The 10,662-nt window shown below is 57.9% G+C and overlaps 1 protein-coding gene across 1 annotated transcript; it reads right to left on the minus strand.

The window, feature by feature from the left end:
• Positions 1 to 1,056: 1,056 nt before the first annotated feature.
• Positions 1,057 to 4,006, minus strand: LOC127394983 (antigen WC1.1-like). The gene is made up of 3 exons (XM_051641345.1): positions 3,910 to 4,006; positions 2,656 to 2,970; positions 1,057 to 1,142 (listed from the first exon to the last, which is right to left on the minus strand). Exons 2-3 carry the CDS (start codon positions 2,885 to 2,887, stop codon positions 1,075 to 1,077), a joined length of 300 nt encoding a protein of 99 aa, XP_051497305.1. The 5' UTR covers positions 2,888 to 2,970; positions 3,910 to 4,006; the 3' UTR covers positions 1,057 to 1,074.
• Positions 4,007 to 10,662: the final 6,656 nt, after the last annotated feature.

The raw sequence follows: 10,662 nt of genomic DNA on the forward strand, positions 1-10,662 counted from the left end.
GCCCTGAGCCCAGGCCCTGGGAAGGCAGATCCTGTCCCTCTCACAGGGCTCAGGGCTCTTCCTGGGGACACTGGGGGGGTGAGCAATGACAAGTGTAGGAACGTTCTGTGACACCTCCTGGGCCTCGGTGGCTGAGGCAACTGTCATGGACAAGAGGACAAAGCCCTGAACTGTCTGTCTTGTCTTCTCTTTTCCTGCAGCTTTTATCCCCAATATAGGGAAAGTCCCTCCCTCACACACACAACAAGGACCTCAATAGAGGAGGACGCAGCATCGGGCTCAGTTCAGCACCTTCCTCTCTCTTACCCTTGTTTTCCCCTCTTTGAGGTACTTCTCCTTATCTTCCTGAGCACTCAGAGTCTCAACAAGAACACACACAAACATACTTGTTCCACTTTCCCTTTTAAAGCCCTTACCTTTCCTGAGCCTTGTCCTCCCATCCATGAGTCCTCATTCAGTTCACCTCTCTTTATTTCACGTGTCCTGAGTATTTTGCAGGCACGGGACGGTTTCAGTCGGGGTTGGTTGCTCCCCAGGATCCCGTCCAGCAGTCAGCAGATCCCCTGTGAGGGGCGTTCACCACATGAACTGCTCAGAGAAGCAAATGAATGATCTCAAGCAGAGAGTGGTCTCAGGAAGCCATCCTGTCCTTTCCCGGTGGGAGGGTGTGGAGAGGTCCACTGAGCCCACTGAGCTGAGACAGAGCCCTTAACAGAGAATAACAAAGAAGTGAGGAACTTTGGGGCAGGTAAAACACTGATGCAGATAGAAATGAATATGACCAGCTCTGGCCTGGCACTGTCCCTGCCCTGCTCCCCTGCCCCCAGCAGGACCCTTTGTGTCTGAGTACAGGTGACACCAGCGGCGTTCCTGTGGCTGCAGGGCTGGTCCCTGGGGGATCCCCTGGGGCAGGAGATGAGATGGGATTCGTTCCCCACACACTGCAGCTCTCTCTCCCACAGCTTCTCTGAAGGCAGCTGCCCCGGGCAGGGACAGAGCTGCACCACACTGCAGCTCCTTGCAGACCACGGCAGCAGCTTTGGGACCAAAGGCTGAGTCACAGACACTGCTCCGCTAGTTCCCGACACGGATCTCCACACGTCCTGAGCAGGGGCTGTCCCCTCCGACCAGCTGGACAAACCCTGGGGAGACCAGAGACCCCTGCGAGTTCCCAGAGCCCTGTGGCAGTGACACGGCCACGTCCCACCTCATCTCCAAAGCGCTGCAGGCCAACAGCCCCACAAGCACCCCCACAGCTCCCCGCGGGTGCTGATGGCACAAACACCCCCTTCCCAGGCACCAGCACAACAGCCCTGGCCTTGCTTCTCTCCCAGCCCCAGCTGCAGGCACCAGGGAAACTGCTGCTGCCACCCGGGGCCCCAGGGCTGCCTGGCACTGGCCCCAGGCCCTGCAGCACCCAGAGCACGTTGGCCCCAGGAGAGGGGCCCAGGCACTGCTGGCTGCTGCAGCCTGCTCTGCCCACGGGGCTCAGGGCCTGCCTGAGGAACCCCTTGGAACCGCCAGAAATCAGTGTCATGGGATGATCTGAGCTGGAAGGGACCTTAGAGACCATCTAGATCCCACCCCCTGCATGGGCAGGGACACCTCCCACCAGACCAGGGGCTCCAAGCCTCATCCAACCTGCCCTTCAGCACCTCCAGCCACAACCACCCTGGGCACCCAGTGCCAGTGCCTCCCCACCCTCACACTGAAGAATTTCCTCCTAATGTCCAACCTAAATCTCCCCTCTTCCAGTTTTAACCCCTTGCTGGGGGCCTGGGGCCATTGGGCACTGCTGTTGGACGAGCCATGTCCCAGGGCAAAGGCTTGGGGAGGCTGTCCCTGCCCCAGCTCCAGCCCCTGCCCAAGGAGGGGCCCTCAGCCAGGGTCAGGGCAAGATGCCTGGTGGGCAGGTGCTGGGCAGTGCCAGGCAGCAGCAGGAGAGCAGGCAGAGGAGCAGCCCTGGGCTGACCCCAGCTCCCAGGGCATGGGCAGGCAGGACAGGCAGGTGCTGGCAGAGCCCCTGAGGCACAGGGCAGGCAGGACAGGCAGGGCTGCAGGTTGGCATTGCCTGCCAGGGGCTGTGTCCCCAGGGGATGGTTCTCATGGGGTGACCCTGAGAGAAGAAGGAGGTGCCACCTGCCACCCTGTCCTCTGCCCAAGGCCAGTGCCCGCCCCTCTGAGCAGCCCCTCTGCTTAGGCCAAGGAACCCTTGTCTGCCAGCAGGCACCACCCAATGTCCCTGGCCATCTTGTGCCCTTCCCTGGGGCTGTGGGTGGCTCCTGAGCAGCTCTGGGTGCCCCTGGCATGGTGGGACCTGCCCCTGGCACTGCCAGATGGGTCCTGGCTGAGAGGGAGGAGAAAGGAGGGCACCAATGGACATGAAGGGGCATGAAGAGGGATGAATCTTCCAGCCCCAGGCAACGACTGAAGGTGGGCTGAGTCACCTTGAGGCCTGGCAGTGGGTGGATTCACAGGGTGGGCTCCTGATGGTCTTTCCTCAGGGACCAGGGACACCAGCAACGCCAGCCCCAGCTTGGCAGTGTGACCAGCCACAGTGGCCCCTGCTCTGGCACCTGCTGGTTGCTCTCTGAAGTCACAGCCAGGTCCTGTCCCTGTCCCAGTCCAGAGGTGGGGAACAGGCTGGCCCCTTACCTGAACACGTCACTCCAGCATCGTCACCATGATCACAGTACTGTTTAATCCATTCTTCACGTGCACAGTCAGACAGGGCAGACTCGGTGCCCACACACCCAACAGCAGCCATCCAGATGGGGCCAGATCCTGCCCCAAAGTGTCCGTGTCTATGAGCTCCAACAGCAGACCCACAGCCCAGCTGCTTACAGACCACTGCAGCATCTTCCATGTCCCAGATGTCACCACACATGGTCCCCCACTGCCCCTGGAGTTTCACCTCCACTCTCCCAGCACAGCGCCCGCCGCCGTCCTCCAGCCTCAGCTCTGCAGCCCCTTCAGACACCAACGTGGGGCTGGTCAGGAGAGCACTGAGCCCCAGACTGCAGGGCTAAGGCTCAGCCCTGCCCAGGCCCAGTCACAGCCACCAGGCTGGGAGCCTCTTCCCCTTGGGGCTGTCCCTGGGGCAGTGTTGGGATCACTCCTCTCCCCACGGGCTGTGCAGGGCTGGAGTGCCCAACTCCAGCCCTTCTGGGCTGTTCACCAGGGCACAGCCCTTGGCACCTCTTCCTACTCCAGCAACCCCCCTGCCCATGCCCAGCCACACACTGTGCCCCCCTCCCTGCACAGGGCACCAGCTCCTTCCCAGCCCAGCACCCCCAAACAGCCCCATGTCCCCAGGCAGCTCCCCCTGCCCACCCAAACACACCACCCTGGGCTTTCCATGTCCCCAGGGGGCACCGAGACCATCCCGAAGAGCCCCTCACCCATGTCCCCACTCCTGTCAGTGCCAGGGCCCCCAGGAAGGAGGTTGCTCTCCTGTCTGTGCATGCAGACACCCTGGTCTGTGTGGGGCACAATCAGCCCTCCTGGGGTCATGGTACTGCAGAACCTGAGGGCAGGAACCAGCACACATCCTTCCAGGCCACCCCAGAGGTGGGCTGTCCCCTGGGGATCACTGAGTACCACTGTCTCCAGCTGGGCCACCATCAGCTCCAGAGGCACAAGACGAGGGTGCAGAGGATCCCCAAAGGGTCCCACGGAAGGGCAGGTCCATAAATCCAGCCAGGCACCGGGTGCCCTAAGTGCTGGAGCCCTGGAAATTGAGATCTTCTCTCCCAGCCAGATGGCCACAGGGAAAGTTCCATGGATCTGAGCACCTTCTGACCCTTGTCTCAGTGTTGCCTGGAAAGACACCCCATTCCCAAAGGGATCCCCATGGCCCTGCTGCTACCCATGGGCCCTGGGCTGTGGGAGAAAGGAGGCAGCACTTACCCCTGCAGAGCTGCAGCCAGAGGAGCAGCCACAGCACCTGAGGAGACAGGAGTCCCTTCTTCTCATCCAGAGCCTCCTGCCCTGCTGGCACGGCCCTGCTGTGTTCCACTCCCCGCCACGGCTCCCGGGGACTCAGGGGACGAGGGCGACGGGACGGGAGATATCTCTGCAGATGCCAAGCAGCTGCAGCAGGAGCCAATCAAAGCAGCAGCACCTTAGGAGATGTCTTGATGGGGAGCCATCTCCCCTCCGGCACAGCCCAGCCCTCCAATCAACTTCTCCAGCCTCCTTCATGACCATATATGAGGGACACGGACGTCCCGCTGCGGGCGCCGTGGTGGCTGCAGTGGGGGATCGTCACGGGACGAGCTGGCTGTGCAGGGGCAGTGGGTCTGTCAGCCCTCCAGCCCTTCTCTGGGCACTGGGAGCCCTGAGCATCTCCTGCCCTGGGCTCAGCCAAGGAGCAAAGCTGTGCGTGTCCAGCTGCCCCCGAGCCATGGGCACTGTGGGGCTGGGGCTGCAGTGGGCTCGGGGTCAGGATGCGGAGGGAACAGCCCCTGCCCCTGCTCCAGCCCCTGCTGTGCTGGAGCAGCAGCTGGGAAAGGGCCCTGGCCAGGGCAAGAGCTCCATCCAGGAGTGCTGGCTGGCCCGGCCCTCCCCACAGCCCCACGCTGTGGAGGAACTTTTGATACAGCAGGGTCATGATTTTGGGAGCCTGGGAGGGCCTGACAATCCTTGCTGTAACAGCAAAGTCTGAAACGAGCAATTGATCTTGTTTGCAACAACATTATCTTTAGCCTTGGGAGAATGAGGGAGCGTATCCTGATTAGGCACCCGAGGACGGATGTGAAAACTGCAGAATGTAACAAGCAGTGCCTGTAACACGTGTAGTCACAACCAACAGCAAAATGAACCTGCCGCGTGAACAGTTACACCGAGGCTATTAAATGAGGTGTCTGTCCACATGCACAGCCGCATGGACAGCAACTTAGAGTATGTAAGTAGCAGACAAACTGGCAATAAAGTGGAACGATATGTAAGACCATATTGGTTGTCGTGTTGTGACTCGGCCTTGCTCCTGCTGGACTCATCGCAACACCACGCTGGGTCCCTGCAGGAGCCAGAGCTGGAACACGGCCCTGCCCTGGCAGCAGAGCCAGAGGCTCAGAGGTGTCCCTGCCTCTCCTGGCACCCCAGGGCCGTTATTCCCCGCAGGCACAGCGAGAGCTGGAGCCTGCAGGTGCACAACCCACAGCCCACGTGCTTTCCCCCCGCAGCACCGGGGCCGGAAATCTGTGGTTTCCTCCTGGAGCCGAGCACGGGCAGGTCCCTGGGTGCCCCCAAACCACCCCCCGACTGCTCCAGCAGGGCTGCAGGGGCTGCTCCTGCGGCCTCCGGACACGGGCCAGGCAGCTCCAGCCCCACCACGGCCCTCAGATGGATATGGCTGCTGGGCACCGAGCCCCACGGCCACGGGTGGCACTGGAGATGTGACCTCACAGCCTGGGGCTGCCACCCTGCCAGCTCAGGGGGACAGTGACAGTGACCTCACAGCCTGGGGCTGCCACCCTGCCAGCTCAGGGGGACAGTGACAGTGACCTCACAGCCTGGGGCTGCCACCCTGCCAGCTCCTGGGGGACAGTGACAGTGATGACGTCACAAGTTCACACACCACCACGTGCCTCCTCCTGGCCCATCAGAAGCCGGGGCAGCCCTGACGTCACAGGCCCTTTCACAGCCCCTTGGCCTCATCCTGCCCGTCAGCACCTCGGTCACAAGTGACCTCGCCAGGACCCACACCAGACAGGTTCTTACTCTTGTCCCAGCAGCTGCTCGGGCACCAGTGACACAGCCGTGGGGCTGCTCTGGCCTGTCCAGTCTTCCGCTGGGAGGGACCTCTCAGGTTGGTGTCTGCCCATTAGCCCTGCACTTGACCTTCAGGCACTCGGGGCCATCACCTCACAAGCACCTGCACAAGCCATCTACCTGCTCCTGGCCTGTCAGCTGCTCAGCCAAGAGCGACATCTCAAGCACAGACCCAAGCCATGTCTCTCCCTGCTGCCTTTCAGCTGCTCAGGCACCAGGGACCTGACCACACGGGTCCACCTCTTTGCTACCTGCTCACCCATGAGATGCACGGGAGCATCTCCCAACCTCCTGCACAAAGCATTGGCCTACTCTTAGCCTACTCAGGCAGCAGTGACCTCCCCAGCACATCCCACCCTCCTGGCTGTGTGCTGGTCTCCTGGGGTGACCCCAGCTCAACCTCCCCCCACTCACTCACCCAGCCCCTCCCGGCAGGAAGGCGGAGACAACCAGGAGGGCAAAAGCAAGAAACAACCCCCCTGCTCCATGGGGCGAGGTGAAGGCAATTCCAGGAGGGGAGGAAAGGAAGAAAAGGAAGCAAGGGCTGGAGAAGCCACCACTCCCACCAGCAGACCGGTGCCCAGCCAGTCTGTCAGCCATGGCCTCTTGGCAGAAAATCCCCTCCAGGTTTTCCTGCTGAACAGCATTTCCTGTGCCCTGGAATACCCCTTTGGTCCTTTCCAGTCAGCTGGCCTGACTCTGTGTCCTGCTGAGCTCCTGCCCAGCCCCGGGCTCCTCACAGGGAGGGCAGGGTCAGAAACAGAGCAGGCCTTGAGGCTCTGCCAGCACCCACCAGCGACAGCTACAACCAGGGGCTCATCAACAGACTTTGCAGTGGGGTCTGTTGCTTTGGAACAAGGGCTGATGGTTTGAAACTGGAAGAGGGGACACTGAGGCTGGATGTAAGGGAGAAATGTTTTACAACCAGGATGGTGAAACCCTGGCCCAGGTTGCCCAGAGAGGTGGTAGATGAGAAACCTGATGCAGATAAAGATTTCTCTGCCCTTGGATGGTGGGTTGGACTGGATGACCTTTAAAGGTTCCTTCCAAAACAAACTGCTATCCTGGGAACTCCAGGCCTGTCAGCCTGACCTCGGGACCAGGGAAGATCATGGAGAGGCTCATCTGGAGGGCACTGACATGGCAAGTGCAGAACAGCCCTGGGATCAGGCCCAGCCAACAGAGGTTCGGGAAGGGCAGGTCCTGCTTGACTAACCTGATCTCCTTCTTGCTCTCAGGAGCAAGCTGAAAAAAGCAAAAGTCCTATCAGATGAGAATTGAATTTATTGCCAAGTAAAACAGATGGGGATGGTGAAAAGCAAAGAGAAATCTCAACCACCATTGTCACCTTCTTCCCAGGCTCCACTTCACTCCGTCGTTACTCGTTCCTCTGTTTCCTCCCCTGCTGAGTGGCACGCAGGGCTGGGGAATGGGGCTGGGGGCCAGTCCAGAACACTTGGTCTCTGCTGCTCCCTCCTCCTCATGCTCTTCCCTTTCTCCAGCATGGGTCCTTCCCACCGGGTACAGCCTTTCACAAAGGGCTCCTGAACTGCTCCAGCGTGGAGCCCCCACAGACAAACCTGTCCTGCTCCCCAGGAGGCAGCCGTGTGCCCGGGGCTGCTGGAGCAGGATCTGAGCAGCAGCTCCTGCAAGGACACTGCTCCGGGAGCAAACCGTGTTGAGAGAGAGTTGTTGGAGCCCAGCAGGAACAGAAGATGATGTGGAATGTCGAGCACCCAGGAGCCTTGCAAAGGGAGAGAGAACTGCTGCATTAGAGCGGCTTGGAGCACAGAATGATCCTCAATGCATCAGGTTTCAGTTGGGAATATCCCTGAGATATGTTAATAGCCTTAGGCATTGCATTCCTGATCCTGAATGCATCCCCAGATTAGGGTCCCATCCTGGGTCAACAGATGAGAAGTGGGCTTCCACCATTCCTGGTAAAGCACTGGAGGCAATTTGTGCTTCCACGTTTTTTTGCGGCTCTCCAAATCATATCCCGTTCCCTGCTATCAAATAAAACATCCATTATGGCTTCAACCTCTCTCCAATCTGGGTCCTGCATCTAAATCATCATCTCAAAAGCGTTGGCCCCTTATTTGGATTGTCCCTACAGCTCCCAGCAGTGATTTTCCAATTACTTAATCTGAGATTGAGAAAGGAACCTTCACTGTAACAGGTCCCTCCTTGCCGACTGCAGCCAAAGGGGAGGCTTGAATTGCTTCCTCTTGTCTACCCCTTGTTCTTCCAACTATTGGACTGAACTCAGGGGAACCACCATCCTCATGTCCTGGTCTGGTGATCACCCTGCCGAGTGGCCCATCCGATGTTGGGGGGCAACCACCAGGTCAGTATCATTCTCTTGTTCCTGCTCACACAGCTTTAAACACCTCTGTCCTACCCTGCAAGCTGAACATCTTTTTGATACTCTTCCAGATTTATTTTCCTTCCCTTGCCTGGGGCTGGTGTGACCCAAGGGCAGGACCCAGCACTTAGCCTGGCTGACCCTCACACAACTGACCTCGGCCCATGGATCCAGGCTGCCCAGGTCCCTCTGCAGAGCCTTCCTGCCCTCAAGGAGATCCACAGCCTCATCCAACTCAGTGTCATTTGCAAACTGACTGAGGGTGCTCCTGATCGTCTCATACAGATTGTTGGTAAAGTTATTAAAAAGAACTGGCCCCAGTACTGAGCCCTGGGGACACCACTGGTCACCAGCAGCCAAATGGATTGAACTCCATTCACCTCTTGCTGTGTTCTTACCAGAGCTGAAGTACAGAGGCCTCAGAGTTCTGAAACAGAAATCACCTCAGTCTCCTTATGAGGGGACTGTGAAGTCACTTGAGGAGAACTTTTAAATTCCTGTTTTCAGTGGAGGAACAAACAAGTGGATGCAGAGAGTGTCAGGAGCCCCTGAAAGGATGGGAGGGTCAGTGTTGGTGCTTAGAGCCAGGCTAGAGGAGATGAGTGGGGTGGGAGAGACCAGTCTACAAGATGATGAAGGAGGCCAGTTTGTGTTCATTTGCTGGTAGAAGTGAAGGTGTGAATGTCCTGGAAATGAAGACAGCTCTTTGGGTGCAGACACGGGCAGCACTGGGATTCTTGAGCAGCAGTTGGCTCCTCTAGAGAAAAGCTCCCCTGACTGCTGTGGGTTCTTGCTGTGATTTCACAGGTGCAGGACTTGGTAGACTGGCATCGGCAGTCTGCGTGTTGTGTTGGTGGGCTGAGGGTTGCCTGGGGTGAGAAGGAAAGTGAGCTAAGAGCTTCTTTCCAGAAACTGCAAGACCTGCTGCTGGCATCTTCTGGAACGCACAGAATAATAAAAGAGCTGGAAGAACGAGTGCAACGGTAAGAGAAGAGCACAGTGACCCAAGGTGCCCATGGCTTCCTGGGGTGATGTGAAAACCACAGGATGGCTTTGTTGCATCGCAGCAAGTGAACACATGATTGTGAAGATGCTTTTGTTTGTTTATTCCCTGCTGTTCTTGAAGAACGGGTGCTCTGGTGGATTCCTGTAATAAGCCCCGTATTTCTTTTTAAGCCTTCAGATGGAAAATGCCAGGTTAGAGGCCATAGTCCAGCAGCAGAGCAATAGGATTGAAGGCCTTTGGAGAGACCTGCAAGGTTCTGCCTGGGTGAGCTGCTCCTAAACCTCCCTCCTTGTGAGCTCCTGAGCCTGGGGGCACTTTGAATGTTGTGGTTTCACCTTCACACTGAGGCAGCAGATGATAAGCACAGTCTCAGTGACCAACCCGTGGCCGACTTTTCACCAGTGGAAAAATTTGAGATCCCTCTGAGTTCCTCTTTTTTTTTGCTGTCTGCAGGTGGATCAGCTTTCTCAGCCTCTGCAGACAGAATCTAAGAAAGACACGGGGACAGAAGCAGAAGCTGGGGTGTCACAAGAAGAGTTCTCCAGGAAGTGTGGGAGCCAGCAACAGCTGGAGAAGAGTGAACAGCAGGTGCAAGAAGAGGTGAGTGACACTGAGCATCATTTGGAGTCTGACAAGTTCAGTCCCAGCCAAGTAGAACAGCATCAAAGAGAGGGGCAAGAAGTGAGGCAAGTGCAGGAAGGCAGTCCGTGTTGGCAGGCAAGTGCCTTTCTGGCCTGTGTCTGTGGTCCCTGTGACACGCTTGGGTTGTGGTTGTCACTTGTTAGTATTTCTTCTGGGGGTGCTGCTGTGTTAGTGCTGTGCTCGTGTCATTCCCACAGGGCAGGGGGAGAAGGGTGATGCTGGGTGAGGGGCTGTTGTGTGTGTGATGTGCCTGCAGGCCCCTGAGCCCAGAGCTTCCCAAGGTGGGTTGACAGTGTGTCCTCTGCTCCAGGAGAAGCTGCTGGATGCGAGCCCAGTTCAGCGTCCAAGTGAACTGGGCAGGCCTGGCACCTATGAGGCACTGAACAGAAAGCCAAGTTCAGTGAGAAGCATTCGAGTCGGAAGGAGGATCTACACCTTTGCTGCTAAGGTGAGCACTTTGAAATACTGTTCTCAGCCAGTGCTGCAGAGTGTCCTCAGCAGGGTTGTGCTTCTGAGCCTGAAGTGACGTCTCATTTGAACTTCAAGACTGTCTGGTCTGATATGCCCAATCAACTGCTGATCACCCAGACCCTCCATAGCTGCATGTGGCAGGGGGGAAGTCTTGTGGTTGTGAGGGTTGGACACATTTGAAGGAGTGCTCAGATTCCAAAAAACCCCTGACATCTAAATCATGATCTGTGTAACTACATTCTTTTACAAGACCCACTGCACGTTTGCACGTGTCGTGGAGCGTGTTCTGAGGACCTTCTAGTCCTTGTGAAGACTCCAGAAAGTAGGGAATGTGGCTTCTTCTCACACCTCAACTGCCACTGCTTGGCTGCAGATTGGTCCTGTGTTGGGGTCATCTTTGGGC

This window comes from Apus apus, chromosome 27, assembly GCF_020740795.1.
Source record: "Apus apus isolate bApuApu2 chromosome 27, bApuApu2.pri.cur, whole genome shotgun sequence".
In the NCBI taxonomy this organism is placed as follows: Eukaryota; Metazoa; Chordata; class Aves; order Apodiformes; family Apodidae; genus Apus; species Apus apus.

Bases quoted from the DNA above. Each gene is read 5' to 3' on its own strand.
- LOC127394983 (XM_051641345.1), bottom strand. From the start codon at position 2,887: ATGTGTGGTGACATCTGGGACATGGAAGATGCTGCAGTGGTCTGTAAG. The intron at 1,143-2,655 runs GTAAGGGGCCAG...TGGTCTCCCCAG, and splicing joins TGCTGGAGTGACGTGTTCAG to GGTTTGTCCAGCTGGTCGGA.